Here is a 21,974-nt window from a genome sequence, read left to right on the forward strand (position 1 = left end):
TGTATTTTAACAAAGAGAGGTTTCTATTAGAAACTAGTATTACAAAAATACTGTTGTGTTACCCATAGGCTGATTGTGTTAATGAGCAATAAACAGATATTTAGCATTTTCATTTAGCAAATATTTTCATACTTCATGTGCACATCACAAGCTTATCGTGAATGTGTGCATGCACATCTGTTCGAAGTATGTGTACATAAATGTGTGGGTATATGCATGTACAGCTTTTATTTTGCTTGATGGTAATCATACATACTAGACATTTAATATAAATGACTCTTTAGTATTACTAATTTAAGTAGACACACTCAAGTTTGTGGATTTCCCCTTCTCCATTTATATCTCGCTGAGATCTGTAATCAAATTTCAGAGTTAGTATTATATGCCATTTAACTATAATCATTACCTACACCTTGAGAATCTTACATTAAAAGACAAAGGTTTAGCTTTTATGCCATATCCGTATTTCCCTTACACACAGTTGTCTCTCACGGACCTAAGTGTTCGACACTCAGCTCCAGCTCTCCAGCTGTCACACAGACAGCTAATGGTAGAGGTGGAGATCACATGAAGAATTCCTAACTCCATGTCTCTTCTTTCTTCGTATTCAAAAAGTTTTAATAATTGATATTTTCACTTTAGAGAAAATAGGTACTTTTTACGTTCCTCTCAGTACTTTTACTCCGAAAAATCTTATCCAAGAAAAATTGAAAGCATATGAACACAAATAGATTGTATCTAAATTTTCATAATAACATTACTCATAGACAAAAACTGAAAACAGCTCAGAAAAGCCTTCAGCTGATGAACGAATAAACTATGGGGGTATATCCATACAGTGGAATACTATTCAGCACTAACAAGGAAATGAAATATGTATTACATTATTGAACCTTAACATTGTGCTTAGTAAAAAATCAGATATGGAAGATGACATGATTCCAATTATGAAATGCCTAGAAAGGAAAACTTACAGAAAGAGAAAATAAGGGTGCTGGAATGAGGAGTGACTGAAAATGGCTTGGAAGATTGGGGGGTGACAGAAATAGTCTAGGATTGGATTGTGGCATTTGTTATGCATCTATAGAAATTCACTGTAAATTGTTGAACTGTCCTCTTAAAATAGATGAATTTTATAGTATAGGCTAGGGCCTGAAGATCATGAGTAGAAAGAGTAGCTTCAGTATACGGAAAACACTGAGACCCATCAAAAAGGAGGAGAGAGTTGCTCAGTGTAAATCTTGGGACTTAGTATCTTGTGAAGCCCAAGAACTTGTCAGAAAAATCATCAGTGAAAATTTTGAATTCCCTAAAGTTGGTATCAGGACTTGAAAAATGTGAGCTAATAAAAGCGAGTTTCCTTGTATCCATTTGTTATGTACTATTATGTGAGATAAATAGAAGATTGGGAGAAGGATGTCCCGTGAAGAGAGTGTTACTCGTAGAGAATTTAGTCAGAATTGATTGGAAGGTTGATCAATATCAGTTTAGTTGCATTGCTAATATGGTAGAACTTCTGTTCGTGTGCATCTTGTAGCTTTGTTTGATATTGCTCATAATGCCAGTGTTCCTTTTCAAAGTTCAAAGACCACAGTTTGAAGTGGTTCGTAACTGTTGGGGATTACAGATGCCTTTAAGAATCTAGTGAAAGCTGTTGCCAAAGTACTTACTTTTGAACAAACACAGTTTTACAATTTTAGCAAGTTCACAGACCAGAGAGCTCCTGGTTAAAAACAGAAAGGAATTCTATTACTAATCCTTTTTTGAGTTTAGATCAGTAGTTTTATTTCAGTGTATTTTGGTATAAATATGTATTTTCAAATAATGCCCAAAATGGGACTTTAATAGCCAGTCCTGGATTACCTGTGCTTTATAAAGTGAGACATCTGTATCACGTTGGTAAGAACTTGAAAATAAGATGGCTAGTAGTAGTAGTAAGTAATCCGTTTAAATGACAGTAACTGGAAGTGTTTTAATGCTGCTCTGCTATAAGCCTGAAAGCCTTTTAATATTTACCAGTATGCGATCAACTTAAATCATTTGGGTCTTAATTTTACTTCATAGAAAATGATTTTCAAGTAGAGTATTTCACAAAGTAAGAACCATGTTGGGGCATGGTGTGACTTTGGGAGGAAGTAAGATCTGCCTGCGTTGCTGTCTACCTTTCTCCCCTGCTCTGTGCTTACTCTCCTCTGCCCCTCTCTGGGTGTGTGCTTGCTTTTTTTTCTCCTTTTTTCTTAGGGTAAATGGGCAATTACCTACAGCCATTGTTTATTTCAATAACAATTGTAAATTGTGAAGTCCTACTTTTATGTAATTTAGGAGGTAGTAGAAAATTCCAAGTTGCTTAAGATAGCTTGAAGTGTTTCTTACCTGAGATGACTGCTTTTGGAATTGTATTGCCTTTACTTTTGTAGCTCACAATGCTTATTATGTCTTCAGGAGTTGTGCTCATGCTTATATGATTTTCTCTTCCCTGCAGGACCGTGTATATGTACAACAAAATAATGTGGAGAATGTCTACAATCTAGGATTAATTATTTTTCGAGATCAAGTTGTACGTTATGGGTGTATTAGGGATCATCTACGACAAACGTTACTGGATATGATTGCAAGAGAGCGGAAAGGAGAAGTTGTAGACCGGTATTGATCATCTTTGCACTTGAGTTTTGGTTTTTAGCAGTTATATCCTGAGAATGGATTCACTGTCAAAATTTTATTAAAATAAATAAAAGTTTGCCTAGCATGTTATGAAAATTCTTGAAAACCCATATCACAGTTAACAAAATTACATAGATGTTGACTTAAAAGCATACTTCTTTTGTTAGAAGAGGCCACCCTAAGCTTTTATTTGGTATACTTTTTTTAAAGCAAATTAGCCATTAGTCTCCCCATTTGATTTTTCATGTATTTTTTATGTTCTTTTCTGTCTTTCTTTTTTTCTTTTTTGGCTGCTTGATAACATTGTTTTTCTTTTGTCTTTTTCTTTAAGGGCTTTTAACTAGCCTTCATTCTGACCATATTGAATAAAAATGCTGAGCATAGTCTAACATGACTAAGAACCACTGTACCGTTCTGTCTCATATCCCTTCTCCCTTTCTAATGTGATCATTTTTGCGAGTGCCATTTTTGCGACACCAGCTAGAGTGGCTTAAACACACAAAACTGCTTTCTCTGCTTCTCTGTTCAAAGCAGCTATTAAAAGAAGACTTGTGCTAGTCGTCTTAATTCAGCTTTGCTGCTTGGTCAGGATTGCTTAAAAGCCACTTGCTACAAAAATTTCTGTGTCTAGCAACACAGCCTCCTTCCCTGCTTCCTAATAAACAGCATTTTTATTCTCTGTTTTTAAATACACAGAAATATTTACACATCTTAAACATATTTCTGTAAAACGCTTAAGTAATCACTGCATGAGAACAACTTTAGTTAAATACTTGTGCAGTCAAGATACGCTTTCCAAATAAAATTACTTTAGAGCCTTATGTTGTAAAGAAGCTGCTTCTGGGAGATTGGTCACTTTGATTTTTAAAAAGTTCTGAAACTCTAGCCACTGTTGTTGTGTTTTATTTTGTTTTTTACATGAATCTTTGATATTATTTGAGTTCCAAATGATTTTAACTTCTTTTGACAGAGGCGCAATAAGAAATGCTTGCCAGATGTTAATGATTTTAGGTCTTGAAGGACGATCCGTCTATGAAGAAGATTTTGAGGCTCCTTTTTTGGAAATGTCTGCAGAATTTTTTCAGGTAATCAGTGAAGATATAAATAATTGATCTTTTAAGATGTTCTTAAGGTTGCTGAATGTGGTTTCTAATTTGAATATCTTGACCTCTTTTTACTGAGGAGAAGAGCATGTAAAAAATACCCTTCAGCATACCTACCTGCATGCTCACATTTCAGTGAAGGAACTCATTGAAAACAAATGGAAGAGTTTGGACTTACCACACATTGTTTTTATCTTATAAAACATATAAACTTAGAAATAACTTTTTAATATATTTATGTTGCAAATTATTTACTACCAGTTAATAGGCAAGTGCATCACCATTGAAATCTCACTATTCAATAACTAGTAAAATAAATATAGAAATACCCATGATCCCATAGTGCATATGTCTTAAAGACTATTTATTGGGAAATTATAGGTCAGTAAGTACAACTGATACACTTTTGTGGCAGTATATACAACCCAAACACCAACTGAAAAGACAATATTTATAGAATAATGGTAACCAGGGTTTATCAGGATGGTCTCACCAAGATTTTTGTTTAGTTTGTTAATGTTCTTAGAAACTTGGTGTTTTCAAGAATTAAAACTACTTTTTGTTAAAGTCAGAAGTGTTAGCTAAATTTGTACATAGTTCATATCAGCATATCTTTTATTAGGTAATTCTTAGATATGTTCATTAATCCTACTTTCAAATAGGTTTAATTTATTTGGGTTAACATTGGTAATTAGTGGAAGTTCTGTAAGGCTGGTGTTAGCTGACAAGATGAATAGTTACTTAAAACCTCTATTTCTCCAACTTCAGTATGTATACTCCTTTGAGACTGGGGAGTGGGGTGGCAGGAGGACTTTAGTATGTAGGGGTATTCCAGCAAAACTAGGTGATAAACATGATGGATCTTTCTAGGCATAATTTTACAACAGATCAGAGAAGTTGCCACTCTCACGTGGAGTCAGATGCTGTATTCTGGCATGTGTTTACTGCTGCTGTGAGGAGTACATTGGCAGTATTTAAAAACGCTGCTTAAGGATGGTGTGTTAGTTTGGTCTTGGGTAAGGAATGCTTTTTAAAGGACATAATTCAGACTATGAACATGTGTAATAAACTGTGTAAAATGTTAATAATGCTTATGATACTTAATTTGGTTTGCGATAAACACTATAGAGACCTAGTTAAAAGCAGAAACACATTTTGATTGTATGTTTTTAAAGAATCGTGCTTCCTATTTGCAGATGGAAAGCCAGAAATTTTTAGCAGAAAACAGTGCTTCGGTATATATAAAGAAAGTGGAAGCTAGAATTAATGAAGAAATAGAACGAGTGATGCACTGCCTTGACAAATCAACTGAAGAGCCGATTGTAAAGGTGGTTGAGAGGGAACTCATTTCCAAGCACATGAAAACTATAGTGGAAATGGAGAATTCTGGGCTAGTACATATGTTAAAAAATGGAAAGACAGAAGGTAAGGCGTAGCAGTTGAAAAACAATTAAATTCTTAGAGTTCTACCAATTACTCAGTAATTTTTTTATTTCTCTATAATTAAAATTGGTTATGATGTCAGTTTTCAAGAAGTTGTGTATGTATAGTGTTAATTTGTTATTTGTTACTTTGATAGGATTTAATAGTAAAGCTTCATAATAATGAGGAGGATTTTAAATGTTTCTGGTGAAGCAAATGGCTTTTTTTTTCTGTCTTTCATCTTAAGTCTCCTCAATTTGTGTTTTTCTTAACCCAGAAGCTAAATCTAATATTGGTGAGGCCAGCGAGCTTCTCACCTACTCCTGAACTTTGGTGTTATATATGCGAAAGGATTTGGACTCTGTTCCCATATGGTGTCCTGTAGTTTTTGTGATCCTTTTAAAATCTGAAATTCCAAACTTACAATTTTTGTAGGCTCTGTTGTTGGAGTCAGTTTTGATAAAGCTTCCAAAAATGCAAAAATGGATGTCTTTCATATTGATGTATTTAGATAAATTAGTAAACTAGTTTTGAGGACTTTGAAGTTACAGACTGAAAACAGAGAAAAGAGAATTGCATAAAAGTAAACATTTTGCGATAACTGTAACATTTACTTCTTTTGGCTATTTACCTTTATTTTTCTAAAAACGTTTTGTGGCAAGTACCCTAGAAGAAATAAGCAAACAGTCATGTTATTCTTACTCTTAATGTCTGAAGCTTTGCTTTAAAACTGTGAGTTTATAAATAAATCGCTGGCATGATATTAAAAATAAACATGGTACTTACTCTTTTTTCCTGCTTGTTGGATGAAGTCTTATTGATATTTTAGCCACTTATTTCTTATAGAAGAAATACATATTGTCTGTTTGGGGTAATGACCTAGGAAGGGAATGAAAAGAAGAAAATTTAAGTGAATAATTTTCAAGAAAGGAGAATATAGAAGAATGGAAAAGGAAGATGATGAGGAGAGAGGTTGTTCCATGCTTCCTCTCCTGGAACCCTTGCTTTGTGTTCTGAAATGGTTGTATATTTCTACACATGTGATAAGTTCCTGAACAGTTCTACATAACTTTATTGTTTCTCTTAAGCCCCCAAAAGTTAACTTTTTAAAAGGCCTTTCTGGTAAACCATTTTTGTAAAAGCAGAAATACTTAAAATGATTCTTGTTTTGTAGAAACAAAAGCATTTTTTAAGTATTTTTGCCATGTTTTCTAAAATAAGCTGCACCTGAAGGTCTTAGTCAGGGATTAGCACACTTTTTCTTGTAAAGGGGCAAATAGTAAGTATTTTAGGTGTGTGAGCCATGGATAGTAGTAAAGTACTCATCTATGCTCTGTGTTGAGAAAGTAGACAGTAACACAAAAGAATAAGCTTGACTATATTTCTGTAAACCTTCATTTGGTTTTTTTTTTTTCAACCATTTAAAAATGTGAAAACCATTTTTAGTCCCTACGATGTACAAAAAAGACAGTGGCTATATTTGTATTTGGTCCATAGACTACAGTTTGGCCCCTGATCTAAAGGGCCCCTGGCAGATTTGGACATTAAAAAGTATTTTCCTTTACTTAAATATTTAAGAATGAGAATCAGTCAGTTTTCTAAGGTACTGTTTAGCCATTGAGTTAATTCTTTCTTACCTACCTTGATGGTGTGAGAGAGGGAAGATTAAATGGGCTGAAGGTTAGGGGCTATAAAATGTTTGATGGAGAGAGTATTAGTGGTGCCTGAATTACATTATTTCTGTAACCTGCATGGAGACTTGGGTTAATGACATTAACTATGTCTGACACATGGCGAGTGCTCAGTAAGTACATAAATGAAGAAATACCACAATAGCTACTTACCATAAGTTCTCTATTTAGCACTTAATGTTTTCAGCAAGTAAGCAACTTCTGTGATTCAAAATTAAATTGTAAAATCCTGGCTTCAATTTCCTGACTTTCTACTAGAAAACTAATTGTGAAATGTCTTAATTTTGCTAGGCTCTGCTCTTGAGCATTATGTCAAGAATAGGTCAGGGGCACAGCTTCACCATAATGAAGCCAAATGTCTCATAAATCAAAGTGAAAACAGTTTTCCCACCATGAATGGAGAATGAACTGGATTGATTATCAGATGCAGATAGTACTGTGAAGTTAAGTTGAAATGGTATCTCATTTTGTTGTTTTATTGTATACAGAAATAATGATATTTAATTTTGGAATGCCAAGTATCTTTTATTTTCTCATTCATACCTTCTGCTATACCATACATTTATATATAGTGAAAGCCAATGAAATTGTATTAATTTACCTACAGTTTAATGTATAGCATATAATTAAGCAAAACTGTAACGAAGTAGGAACCAAATAGGTACGTTGAAAAGCATTTTGTTAAGAGGTATTTGATATGCCAGATTTACTGTGGTATACGAGGTCTGTCCGGAAAAAGTCCAACCACTGTTAATGTAACTAGAATGGTTTGCGGGACGTGGATGTAACCTGGCAGCCAAGGAGAGTGGATTGGAATGCACATGCATGAACAATGATGACTTCACTGTGCTAGTCAGTGGAGGCGGTAGACACCATGGAGTGAGCATGTGTACTGTGTGGCCATTGCATTCAAAATGACTGACTGAGTAGATCAACAAATCTGCATTAAGCTTGAACATTCCTCTGCGGAAACTGTTCGGATGATTCAGAAGGCCACAGCTATGGGCAGCTGGTGATTGGCAGCTTCATCATGACAGCGTTCCTGCTTTTGCATCACATCTTGTGCAGAGTTTTTTGGCGAAACATCAAATTACCCAGGTGACTCATCCTCCCTCCAGCCCAGATTTGGTGCCCTGTGACTTTTGGCTTTTTCCAAAACTAAAATCACTTTTAAAAAAGGAAGAGATTTCAAACTATCAAGATTCAGGAAAACATGACAAAGCATCTGATAGCAATTGGGAGAACTGTGTGAGGTCCCAAGGAGCCTACTTTGAAGGGTACTGAGGCATCATTGTCCTATGTACAGTGCTTCTTGTACCTTCAATAAATGTCTCTAATTTTCATACTACATTGCTGGATGCTTTCTGGACAGACCTTGTATGTCCATATTTTTGAATTTGTAATACCTCTTTTTAACATGGGAAATTTGGTTTTATATTAAATTTGAGAAAACTATAAGCTTTGTTGTATGTAGATTACTATGGACATGCATTATTGATGGAAACTTATTTTGAAATAAAATTTGCTTCTGTGAGTTACTGAATAATTTTAGGAGCCCTTTCTGTAAAACTTTTAAGTATTTTTAAAACACACACAACGTCAGTTTTAGGATCTAAATTGCTCTTGTAAAGATATACCAGACTGGTACGTTACAGCCTGTTGGCCAGATATGATCCACCACCAGTTTGGTTGGGAAAAACATTTTTTGAAGAATAACTTTATTATATATAAAATTATATGCATTTTAGATTTAATAAAGCTTTATGGAAACAGTCGTGCCCATTTACTTTTGTATTACCTATGGCTTCTCACTTGCACACGGGCAAAATCGAATAGCAGCAGAGACCGTGTGTGGTCCCTAGATCTGCAGTATTTGTTATCCGGTGCTTCACAGAAAAGATTTAGCAGCTTCTGATCTAGAAACTCGTTTCAACTCCATTTTTCAAGTTCTTGATTGTAAAACTTTTTAACATCATTGTAAAGTGCTGACATTATAGTCTTCCTGTAAGTTCTTATTTCAAAGAAACACTAGACATGGAAAAGCATTGTTTCAGCTCCACATTTTAATCTTGTGAAAATTATATAAAAAGTGGATAGAGTCTAAAGTTTTTATAAGACCAGATGTTTTTTAAGTATCCATAGGACCAAATATTTTTTCATTGGTTTTAATTAACATTGTCTACCAATTACACCATAATTAAAGTTATCCTTTTGATATATAACTTATAAATCTGGAATTATATAGGATCAGTTATGCAGAAACTCAAAATTTCTGTTTTTCTGGCTTTGTTACACTTTTGGGGCATCTCTTCATGTAAACTAAAATTGCTGAGACATTTTATTGATGCTTTCAGAGTGTTTCATCTAAAACATGTATTTTATAAATTGCAATAATAACCATTAAGTATCCTAGTTTTTTTCCTTTTTGCCATTTTGCTTAGGGGTTTTTTAGTAGTTTTTCATGTCAGCAAATGATTCTAATGGAGAATTAAGTTTTAAGTATTACAAATGAGCATGAACAGATTCATATTTTTTCTTAATCTTTAATGTAGCCGATTTGTGTGTTCTTTCTGATTGCAGACCTTGCTTGCATGTACAAGTTATTTAGTCGTGTGCCAAATGGTTTGAAAACAATGTGTGAGTGTATGAGTTCCTATTTGAGGGAGCAAGGTAAAGCCCTAGTTTCTGAGGAGGGCGAAGGAAAGAATCCCGTTGACTATATCCAGGTGGGTAAATAGAGAAGATTCTCTTTAAGTTTATGATAAAGGCATATTGGCAAGTGCAAAAAAAGTCACTTTTACTATGTCATATATTGTGTATTTTTTACTTAATTTTCCTAGTGGTAGACTTAAATATTTTAGAATTTTGCAAAATATGTATATATCTGGGAGCCAGACTAAGCTGCTGCTTTTCATTTATATTCTGTCTGGTAAAGACCTTGTTTAAAGAGTCTTAAGAATGGAAGCTATTGTTTCATTTTTCTAGATGCCTAACTGTTCATATACCTTAGTGTGTTTAAAAAAAAAAAAGTGTTAAATACTTTTTGTTTCAAAATGTTCTGCTTTCAAGCAATAGTATGAATAAATTATGCTCCAAGTTTTTTGTGTTTTAATATAAATAATGGGCTTTTGAGATAATTTTTAAAGCTAATTTTCTCAGGCTTGCCCATTTAAATAGTAAAGACAGACAAATGATCAGGAGTAACAAGTGAGGAGGTTCTTGGATTCGTTGGCTGTAATACATAAGTGGAAGATAGAATACTTCTCTCATCACTGACATTTCTAATACAGACTTAGACATAGGCCTAAAAACAATAAAGTATCTATAAATTTAATACTGAATACACACATATATTACCAGTGAAGTTAAAACTAGCGTACATGTTCATATGTGTATTATTTCTAGAAAAATAATGTATCTTGACTTTCTGTGTTTTTATTTGGAAGGGCTTATTGGATCTGAAGAGTAGGTTTGATCGCTTCCTCCAGGAATCATTTAATAATGACCGGCTCTTTAAACAAACTATTGCTGGTGACTTTGAGTACTTTCTCAACCTCAACTCCAGGTCCCCTGAATACCTCTCATTATTTATTGATGATAAGCTGAAAAAGGGAGTCAAAGGGGTAAGTATAATGTATTTGAAAAATACATTAAATTTTACTTGTAGGTAGAAGATTGTGTGTACACTTAAGAAATTGAGTGTAAAATTAGAAAACTTTGTAGGTATAAAAATAAGCATAGTCCTTTGCTGTGTTTTGATGAGTGTTGTGGTTTTTGTAAAGAATTGTTTAAGGTATTTGCAATGGTCAGAGGTACTTTGACATTTCACTTAATGTGTAAAAACCAACAGCTACACAGCCTTGGTTCTTAAAGTCTTTAGACTGTGAGGGTTAGATCAGCTCTAGAGATAATAAACTAGAAAACAGTTATCCACACCACAAAATGTTGCTGTCATCTGGTTTGGGGGTTTATGAATCAAATAATGCTTGGATGCCAAGAATTTGAAGGTGTAGATACAGTAACTATCAGAAAATAGTTTGAAAACATATACTGAGATTCAGTTTCAATCCTTTATTTTATATCTGGGGTCTTGGAAGCTAACTATAGCATAGAAAATCAAATTAAACATATTGTGATCACACATACATTGGTTTTTTTTACTTCATCTTGGAATTTGTGTGACAAAAGGGAAAGCAACAAACGGCCACAGGTTTTACAGGCTCCTGTAACAGAAACAAGCAAAAGGAAGATCAAGAACACAGAATAAAGAAGACACATTTGTTTAATCTTCCATATTTTTAAATACAAGCTTAATACAATCTGCCACAGTATCATTTTTCCCTTACTTAAAATATAAAGGCATGGGGCCTTTTTGTTCCTTAAATTCTAACAAATTATTACACTTCTGTTTGCATGACTTATATTTTAAATGAACTAGTATGAAAATACCTGTCTTTGGGCTATGTGTATTCCTGCCTAAGTTACAGAAAGGCGTCATAAAATATTCTTTTTCGCCATTACAATTTTATTTCATCTGTTCTTTGTCATCCTGTAATCTAGCCGTGTATCATTTCAATGGTAGCAGCCCTCTAGGGAGTGGAACTGCACCTCTGCACCTGCTTAATGCTGCACTAGAACAGGATGTAAGGGTTGTGGTTTGCTGCTGCTCCGTGAAGTCGGAGGGACTGTCTCTAATGACATCACTCCTCCTGACGTGGCTCAACTCGATATTCATGTTTTTTTTGTCACAGTGTTGTTTTTAAACTGTTAAACTGTAGTGCTGTTTTTGTATAGCTAAAATTTTAGAATTATTAAATAGCCTTTTAATTGATTTTTCAGCTAACAGAACAAGAAGTAGAAACGATACTGGATAAAGCAATGGTCCTTTTTAGGTTTATGCAAGAAAAAGATGTATTCGAACGCTATTATAAACAACACTTGGCAAGGAGACTTCTCACAAATAAAAGTGTTTCTGATGACTCTGAAAAAAATATGATATCTAAGTTAAAGGTAAGGTGCATATAAGGCGGAAGGTGTGTACTTAACTCTTGTTTGTCACGTGACTAAATGCCAACATCTGATTAGAAAATATTTAATTTAAAATACTTTATAAATTAATAAAGCAAGAATTTTTTTGAGCAGGCTATTCTTACATTTGTCCAAGTTCTCAGACATTCAGAGTTTATTGGGAGTTATTTCGGTGTGGCAGGGTACAGTTATGGAGATCGGGTGGGAAGAGTACAAAGGACACAGTGAAGGGAATGTTGCGGTAGCCTTCTGTCACAGAGGCGTGGTCCGCAGACCGCCTGTCCCTGCGGCGCTCGGGGTGCTCGTCAGAAACACAGAGCCCTGGGCCTGGCTTCAGTGAGGGGATTGGAATCTCTGAACAAGACTTGAAGTCTGCATTTTAAAATGAAATCTTTGGTTATTTTTAAACACACTAAAGTTTAGTACCTGTAGTCATAGAGCAACTATTGGGGAGATTTAGAAATGGTGTCAGTAACATGGACTGGTTTATTTCATTGCTTGTGTTCTCATTAAAAACCCATCATTTATTTGTGTCTGTCTGTGGTTTTCTTCCCCAGACTGAATGCGGATGTCAGTTCACATCAAAACTGGAAGGAATGTTTAGGGATATGAGCATCTCAAACACAACTATGGATGAATTCAGGCAACATCTACAGGCAACTGGGGTAAAATTCTTTATTTCTACTTACATGTATATGTTTTTATATACAGGTTTTTGTAACAGGCACTTTTATCTATAAATCAAATAACTGAACTGGTGTCATTTTTTAAAATATCATTGTCAACATGTGTTGTCTGAAACAGCATGTATTGTCTAAAAATTATTTTTCCCTATATAACCTCTTTTTCTAACTATTAATGTTAAACTATTTTTCTTTTATTCTTCTAAAACTTAGTTTATCCTCCCCACTTAAAGGAATGTGCTGAAAATGTAAGAAATAGCATGATTCTGCTACTATAGTTATTATAGATTGTGGAAAGAATACTGAGCTTGGGCAAGTTTACTGAGTCACAGTTCTTGTCCTTTCACTTGACACCAGCATTGTGCTGTGGCTCTGTCACTTCCTATTTAGTTGATATTAAATGGGCCCGACATCCCCAGGATCAGTGGGGGATAAGCTGAATAGAAAAACGCTGACACTAGTGTGTTGTGAGTGTGGTTTGTACTCTGACTCCAGACTAGGGATGAGCAGCGACCTGTATGGCTTTGGAGTCCAGTGGGGTTTTGTGAGGATTTAATGAAGTTCTGAATTTTTTAACTTGTTTTTTCAACTTTCCCTTAAGTTTAGAGAACTCCACAGTTTTTCTTTAACAGTTTTCTCTCTCTAGTGACTTTATATTTTATACCACTTGGTAATTAAGACATGTCACAATCATTTCAAAAAAATTAGAGCTATTTTTTTATATTTAAATACTAGATTATCACTTCTGTGGTCCTGAAGTATCATAACAAACAAAATATGTGAGAACAGCTGATTCTGTAGAAACGGACAAGTACATGTTAAGGCATTTTCACCCAAAGGGATTTGTGGTCCCTCTTCATTAAGTAATTATATAATGATTTCCCTCACAATACCTACAGTGGAGAATTGCTGAGAGCAATTCTATCACTAGTGTGTGATGTATTGAAATCTGCATGGGTGAGAACTGAATAATGTGATTATCTTAGGTTTTTTGTTTTCTTGGGGGGGTGTTTGTTTTTGTTTAGGAATTAGTACTTAATTCTAATATATCGATATGATTACATTTTCATGTGATCAGTTTTTTTTCTGTTTATTTTTTCCTTCTGCTAATTTTACACATATTGAGAGGTTTGGGAAAATAACCTGGTCTAAACAAAAACTATGGAAACCATTTGTAAGGGACTGTTCCTGATGGGTACAGCACCCTTACTGTTTCTTTTAAGTGTCTTATTACCTTGTCTGATAGTTGAAGGCCTTTTGATAGGACAGTTACAGTCTCGACTCTTGATCATCTGCTGCAGTTGTTTCATTTAAGGGGTGGGGTAACTGTTCAACAGGATGATTTCATCAGGTTGTTTGCCTGTTATTTTGTTACAAAGTTTGTGAATTTTCTAGTCTTTCGTTTTGATTATTCAGATCTATCCTTCATTTTGTAACAGAGTATTAGTTAACTACAGTAAGTAGAGTACTTACCAAGATGCTCAGAGTTACGGATCTGCTAATTCAGTTGCAGCTTCCATTTACTGAATGGGCATTATTTGCATGCAGTTACTGACTTTTTTATAATTGTTTCTGCAAAGGACTTTAAGCCATAAGTCTCCTAATCCTTAACCTACTTAGAAAGATTTGATGAAAAGTGACAAAGTGATCAAATAAATCTTAAGCTTTGTGAAATTTTTGAGCACTTTTAAAATGTCACTAATCCTCAAGCAGGTGAGTCTCTGTAACTTTCTTGACCTGTTGGAATATATCAAGAGAGTGGCTCTTCCATTTAGTTTTAGATAAATCTTCTGTATTATACTGAAAGGAATTTAAGTATTTATTTTTTCCTGTTTTTAGTTTTAAAATGTGAATGGGGCAGGAAAACCACCTTGCTATCATATTTCTGTTTCTTTATGGACTTTCCTGGCACCTCTGCCTCTCTGTACGTGACTCTGTCATATGCTGTCTTCAGATGTAAGCTTAGTGCCTTCAAGTATGAGAAAAAGAAGATACAACTAGCCCTGGCTGGTGTAGCTCAGTGGATTGAGTGTGGGCCTGGGAATCAAGCAACCGTGGTTTGATTCCCAGTCAGGGCACATGCCTGGGTTGCAGGCCAGTTCCCAGCAGGGGACACACAAGATGCAACCGTACATTGATATCTCTCTCTCCCTCTCTCCTTCCCTTCCCCTCTAAAGATAAATAAATAAAATCTTTTAAAAAAAAAGAAGATACAACTATAATAGTTCTTTGAGGCCCTTTCTTTTCTTTTCCATTTAACAGATCATTGATTATGTGCCGTCTGTGCCGAGGATTGTCCTCAGCACAGGATACACCACAGAGAGTTGAACAAAGTCCTCCGCCATCAGGGAGTTTACTTTCTAATCTGGGAAATAGATGATAAGCAAGATAAGAAAACTCATAGCACCTTAGCTGGTGATAGAAGATATAGAGGAAATATGTGGGGGGCGGGGGCGGAGATAGAGTGGTCAAAGAAGGCCTCTTTTAAAAGTGGCATTAAAAAAAAGGTTCAAAGGTTAAGTCTGTGTGGGTATATGAAAGGAGAGAGGGCAGACTTGGGTGGGCTGAGCCCTGGCACCTGCCCTCTCCCTCACATACTTGCAGATGCACCAGCAGTTCTCAGCCCTCTTCTGTTCACTATCTCAATAGTCTCGGCTATGATCATCTCATCTGTGTGTCGTCCAGGATTCTAGTTTTAGTTTCTATAAAATGGAGTAATCATTTAGTAGATATTTGTGAAGAAATAGGAGTATGGAATACTTTCCAATATTCTTTATAAACTCATCTCTTCCTTTTGGAAATCTATCACTAAATCATTCAAGTTGGATAAAAATGCAGTAATGGTTTAGAACAAGCTGTGAATAAATTCATATTTCAGAAGTTTTTTAGTAGGCTTTATTTTTATTTTCTTAAAAATTTAATTTGTTTAAGAAGAAAATATCTAACATGAGTAATTCTGGCATATATTTTGCAGGGGTGGTCATCCATTATTCAGATACTCATAGAGCACCTACCATGTAGAACTGGGTCTAGTGTCGTATGTAGAGGTCGTTAGAATGTGAACTCCATGCCAAAGCAGTGTTTCTCAGTGTACTTCAGATGTGAATGGGATTGGAATATTTTGCGTGTGTGTTAAGATGATAAAAATACTTAAAAGCTGAGATGAGAGATATTGCCCTAGAATTTCCTTTAAAAATGGCACAGATATGACCCCTTAACATTTTATCTAAAAAAGCTTCAACGCCAAACTTTACATTTCTCAATGACACCAAGTCACCTTTTGTTCGCATGTTAACAACTATCCTTTGGTCAGTATTTTAAAGTCAACATCTTAAGCAATAATTATAAATATTCACCAGGAGAGTTAAAATGTGAAAACACTGGTCGGTCTGATGTTTAAGAAGATAAATGTTTTATTTGCTTGATATTGAGCATGGCCCTGACTACTCTGATAATGAACACAGTGTCTGTACAGAACAGATACCAAGTCCTAGAAAATTGTTGGTGACATCTCTTTCTCCTTCCTGCAGGTATCTTTGGGCGGTGTCGATCTCACAGTGCGGGTGCTCACAACAGGATACTGGCCCACTCAGTCAGCCACACCGAAGTGCAACATCCCACCAGCACCAAGACATGCTTTTGAGATATTTAGAAGGTAAACACAGATCAAACTTTGTATTTCTTAATAGAAATAACTGTTCCAAAATTGAAATAAATAGGAGCATTTGTAGTATCCCTGATTGAAGATGAGTATACTCCATTTTTTACCTTTTGTTCAAAAGGAGAATTTATCCTTTATGGTTTTAATATGCATTGCATAAACTCTTTTCAGAGGACTATTTTATTGATGTCCTTCAGCATTAGTGCATGGTTAAGGGTGTAGTTTGTATTGTTGGTGTCTGCCAGTGACTTAGGACTAAATGATTGTTGGGTTACTATGGAGAAAGGTGGTCTTCTGACCACAGTGGCTGAGCAGCAGGCCAGGGGCCAAGGGTACCAGCAGAAATGATTTAGTGCGCTGCCTTTATCTGTGATACCTAGCTAACTTAGGTCTGTATTTTTCTCTGTTTGTCCTACTCTCTGCCCCTCCTTTTCTTTCTCTCTTTTTTTTTTTCCTCTTTACGTAAAAAATTAGAAATGGACTTGATTTCTAAGGTTTAACTCTTAATCTTTTAAACTCTCTTTTATATATGTATTTGTTAAGGGTTGTTATCCTGTAGTGTATAATTTCAAATATGTAAATCGTGTAATTCTCTATGATGTGGTTTGATTTGCCGAAGGTTTTACTTAGCGAAACACAGTGGTCGACAGCTCACACTCCAGCATCATATGGGCTCTGCAGATCTCAATGCCACCTTCTACGGCCCAGTGAAAAAGGTGAATACTGATAGTTTGAGCACATATATATTAAGTAACTTAAAATTAGTCTATAGAGTTCATTCGTGATTTCTGTTGACTTGGGTGAATGATTTATTTCTCTTAGTTCCCTACCTGTTTCATACATTTAGAAAAGAGAGGATTTGGCTTTATTTACCTTTACACTCTCAGTTGCTGAGTACCTTCATTTGACAGTATGAAGATTATTTGGTATCCTTTCTTAAGGAGTAAGTAATAACAATTACATGCTTTATAAGAGCAGTCTTGAGACTGTATTGCATAAAATAATAAAATTTCAGTTGATTTGAGGGCATGCAAAGCTATGAGTTCCTTTTCAAAATTCTCAGTCTCCTGTGATCCTTATTATTTTCAGTAGTCAGAACTGAAACCATCATCACTTTAGATTGTTGAGATGTACAAAATGTTAGTTAAGTGATTATTTAAAACATGCACTGGACTAGGCAAGGAACACGTTTGAAGGAACCTCCCGGGCACGGGCAACAGGGGTGGTGACGCCTGGGAGCAGGGGTGGGCTGGGAGGAGGAGGGCAGTGGGGGAAAACTGGGACAACGTAACAGAATGCCAATAAATATTTAATTAAAAATGATAGTCAAACATTTCTTCAGCAAAAAATAAAAATAAAATGATCACTATGCTAGTGAATTGCCTTTAAAAAAAAATGCAGTCGCAGCCTGGCTGGATGGCTTAGTTGGTCGGAGCATCGTCCCATACACCAAAGGTGCATATGGGAGGCACCTAGTACCTGTTTCTCCCCCTCCTTCTTTCCCTCCCCCTCCCTCTTTCCCTCCCCCCTCCCCCTCCCTCTTTCGCTCCCTCTTCCCCTCCTCCTCCCTCTTTCCCTCCCCCTCCCTCCCCCTCCCTCCCTCTTTCCCTCCCTCCCCCCCCCCCTCCCTCTTTCCCTCCCCCTCCCCTTCCCTCTTCCCCTCCCCCTCCCTCCCTCTCCTTCTTTCCCTCCCCCTCCCTCCCTTCTCCCTCTTTCCCTCCCCCTCCCTCCCCCTCCCTCTTCCCCTCCCCCTCCCTCTTTCCCTCCCCCTCCCTCCCCCCCCCCCCTCCCCCTCCCTCTTCCCTCCCCTCCCCTTTCCCTCCCCCTCCCTCCCCCTCCCCTTCCCTCTTTCCCTCTCCCTCCCTCTTTCCCTCCCCTTCCCTCCTTCCTCTTCCCTTGCCCCTCCCCTTCCCCTCCTCCCTACCCCCTCCCCCTCCAAAATCCTTGGGTGAGGTGTTTTTTGTTTGTTTGTTTTTTTAAGAAAGGAAAAAGTCACCTTTTTGTATCTAAAATTGTGAGATTTAGAGTACCTTCATTGCTTGGTATAACTCAAATCAGGGTCATTAGCCTTAAATTAGAAAAGTAATAAAAAGCTTCTATCAAAATATTTAAAAAATAATATGTAAGTTGTCATGTAGGCAGCAAATAACTGTTTTATTCTAAATTACAATTAGATGGTTTTATAAGATACCATTGTAACACCAAAGTTTTTTTTATATTGTTGAAAATGGCTACATGTATTCTAATTTTTATATTTAATTGAAATAGGAAATATTCCTTACAAATCATAAATTGAACAATGTTGGACACTATTGTATACAGGGTGGGGCAAAAGCAGGTTTACAGTGTTTTATACAGAAAATAGCACAATAACTGATAAATAATAATCCAAGAATAAACTTTGTGTTTCACATACTCATACCTGTGTACCTATTTTTGCTCCACCCCATATTTAAGTGTAAATGGGAAGGAAGGTCAAGGACCCTGAAGAACTCAGCTTTAATTATCGTGGTGGGTTTTTTTTTATTTTAAAGGATTTTTTGCCCCTAAATAATCATGTTATCTTTGAAGCTCTATTAAACAGATCAGCAGGTTTTTAAGACACTTTATGTGTTAATTATTGAAGACTTAAATTTCTACTTTGTACTTAAATCACAGAACAAAAACAAGCTATAAAGGTAGCGGAGGACTCCCCCCAACCTTGTGCTATTGTTTGCTCTCTTACTGTGATCAGTCTACACAGACAGAAACCTAACCTACTACTTTTGGTGGTGTTATAATGGTTTGATGTCTTACAAGTTCATTATCATTTTACTGTGTACTGACAACATAATTTTTTGTTGTAAAATTAAAGTGTTCATAGTAAAAAAAAAATTCCTAAATACTTTGAGTGTGTGAACATACACACATATATACAGGCATATACATTTTTAAATAACATTTTCTTTTTACATAGGAATAAATTTTGTAGTTTTGTAAAGGATAATTTCTCAAGCATACTGTGAAAGTTACCAGGAGATAATTATATCTACTTTATGTTTTTTAAAACCATGGAACAGGAAGATGGATCTGAAGTTGGTGTTGGAGGGGCACAAGTCACTGGCTCTAATACACGGAAGCACATACTGCAAGTCTCCACTTTCCAGATGACCATATTGATGCTCTTCAATAATAGAGAGAAATACACGTTTGAGGTACGTTTCTCCCCTTCCCTCTTTCCCTCCCCTTCCCTCTTTCCCTCCCCTTCCCTCTTTCCTTCCTCTTCCCTTGCCCTTCCCCTTGCCCTCCTCCCTACCCCCTCCCCCTCCAAAATCCTTGGGTGAGGTCCTTGGGTGAGGTATTTATCCAGCCAACCATGGGTTGATAAACTTGAACCAGTTGTGTTTCTAGTTCTCACATGTTGCCTGAGCCTGTCTTACTTGAGTAACCCTTAGAGTCACTATTACTTGAGGATTATTATTATTTCTACTATTTGTGTAACCTTTGAGTACCATTAGAGCATACAGCATAAAATTAGATTTACGGGACTAATCATATACTTGTTGGGTAACATTTCACTTGGCTTTTTAAAATCAACTTTATTGAAGTACGAGTTTTAAGTGGTCAGACATACCCCATTTAAGTGCATGTCTTGATGGAATTTTAACAGCTATACATGCCTGTGTAACTGCCATCACAGTCTATAGAGTATCACCCTCCAAACTTTTTGTGCTCCTTTGCAGTCAGTTCCCTCCCTTTGTACCCACACCCAAGCGGCCAGTGATTTGCTTTATATCCCCATGGGCTAGTTTTGCCTTCATAGTATTTTCCATAAATGGAATACAAGTACATACTGCTTTGTGGGTGCTTTTACATAGTACATTGTTTTTGAGATTTATTCATGTTATCGCAAGTATAGCTGCGGTACTTCATTTCTTTTTATTGCTGAGTGATACTCTGTGGATGTACTGCCTTTTCTGTTGATGGGCATTTGAGTTACCAGATTGAGGCAGTTAAAGACAGGGATATATGTTAACTTTTTAAAGAAACTACCAAACTGTGTTCCAAAGTGATTGTACCACTTTTCATTCCTGCTCACAGTGTAAGAGTCCAGTTCCTCACATCCTCTTCAGAATTTGTAATTAGCAGTCTTTAATATTAGCCATTTTAACAGATATGTAATTGTATCTTGTTGTGGATTTAATTTGCGTTTCCTTGATGACTGATGATGTTGAGCGTCTTCTATGTGTCTGTGTGCCGCTGATGTGTCTTGTTAGGGGGGTTTCCATATCTCTGCTGAGTTTCTGAAAGCTCTTAATAAATTCTGCATACAAGTTCTTTGTCAGAGCTGTCTCTTGTGAATATTTGCTCAATCTGTCGCTTGCCTTTTCAGTTTTTTAGTGGTGTGTTTTAAAGAGCAGAATGTTTTAATATTGACAAAAGTTCAGGTTTTTCCCTTTTATGGTTCTTGCTTTCAATATCCTATCTAAGAAATTATTGACCACCTTGACATTTCAGTGAATGATAAACACCAATACTTAGTTATTCATTCTAGCATCATTTGTCTAAAGCAGTAGTATTTTTCCTTTTAGATCATCTTGGTACTTTTATTTTAGAAAGCAATTGACTATATATTCGTGAGTCTGTTTCTCTTACTTGTTTGGTTGGTTTCAGTGTTTGTCCTTATGCTGATTTTACCCTGTCTTGATATATCAGATTTTTTCTTCCCCGTCTTTTCTTTTTAAGTATTTTTAAAGTACTTTTTAATATGCTGGCTTTTTTATTACCCTTTTTTTTCTCCATATACCTACAAATAGATGTATTGGAGTTAAAATAAAGATCATATGATTCTTAGTAAGCTTAAAGAATATTTTCTAAAAGCTTTAAAGTTACTCCATATTTATACTAATGGAGAGCCAGTTTCTAGATATAGGTGAACATATGAAATAGATTAAGTTTGAAATTAAGAGCAAGATTAAATTTTAGGCCTGTTTTAATATTAATACTCATGTCCATACTTCTCTTTATGTGAAGGGTATAATTAAGAGATGACCATTTTCATGTGATATTCTTCCAGGAAATGTTTTGAAACCTGAGTTTTCTCAGTCATTGGTTTTACTACATATTTCCAGGAGTGTCTCACCTAGGGAATAACCTTAATTTTCATGCACAAGTTATAAATGATCAGGTCCCAAGAATGTTGATTGAGCAAATATTGAGTACCTTACTCAGACATTGTAAACCTATTCAAACAGAGTTAGAATTAAATTGTCTTTAATAGCTTGGATGTTTTAATCTGCACCTGTCATGAGTAATATATTTTAAGCAAAATAAGCTACTTGGAAAATGCTAGAGTTGGTTTTCTGAGTTCTCATTTATAAAGAACTGACAAAAGAATTAGATAAACAAAAACATACACTCATTTTTTGTAGCTGTTATCGGAATTGCTAGTAATTTTAATGGTCCAAGCTAACTTTTGCCTTTCAAAACCAGTTTGGGGTCATTGATGCTAATGAGCAGGAGGTAGAAAGTAAAATAAAGTAGACATTTCCTCTCATACTTTAAATTTTAGCTAAGTTACAGACCAGAAGCCTTAGTGCAAATGGCATATGTGGAATGCTGTTCCTGTGACCCCAGCACCTTCTGACTGGACACATCTTGATCTGAGGCACTGCTGGGGGCACGTGGAACTTGCCCTTATTCACAGTATATACCAGGTGTTTCTGCATAGTCTGCTGCACACGTT

The 21,974-nt window shown here is 35.8% G+C and overlaps 1 protein-coding gene across 3 annotated transcripts in view; it reads left to right on the forward strand.

Moving 5' to 3' along the window:
• CUL3 (cullin 3) overlaps nucleotides 1-21,974 on the forward strand; it is an 86,139-nt gene that overhangs the window by 52,957 nt on the left and 11,208 nt on the right. For all 3 annotated transcript variants that reach the window (XM_037139229.2, XM_037139230.2, XM_053666324.1), the window contains 10 exons: nucleotides 2,483-2,643; nucleotides 3,632-3,746; nucleotides 4,961-5,189; nucleotides 9,458-9,603; nucleotides 10,324-10,500; nucleotides 11,717-11,887; nucleotides 12,463-12,570; nucleotides 16,119-16,243; nucleotides 16,869-16,965; nucleotides 19,309-19,443. In XM_037139229.2, the coding sequence (XP_036995124.1) occupies nucleotides 2,483-2,643; nucleotides 3,632-3,746; nucleotides 4,961-5,189; nucleotides 9,458-9,603; nucleotides 10,324-10,500; nucleotides 11,717-11,887; nucleotides 12,463-12,570; nucleotides 16,119-16,243; nucleotides 16,869-16,965; nucleotides 19,309-19,443 (1,464 nt within the window). The remainder of the gene's footprint in view (nucleotides 1-2,482; nucleotides 2,644-3,631; nucleotides 3,747-4,960; nucleotides 5,190-9,457; nucleotides 9,604-10,323; nucleotides 10,501-11,716; nucleotides 11,888-12,462; nucleotides 12,571-16,118; nucleotides 16,244-16,868; nucleotides 16,966-19,308; nucleotides 19,444-21,974) is intronic.

This window comes from Artibeus jamaicensis, unplaced genomic scaffold, assembly GCF_021234435.1.
Source record: "Artibeus jamaicensis isolate MK-2021 breed Jamaican fruit bat unplaced genomic scaffold, CSHL_Jam_final contig_1015, whole genome shotgun sequence".
NCBI lineage: Eukaryota > Metazoa > Chordata > Mammalia > Chiroptera > Phyllostomidae > Artibeus > Artibeus jamaicensis.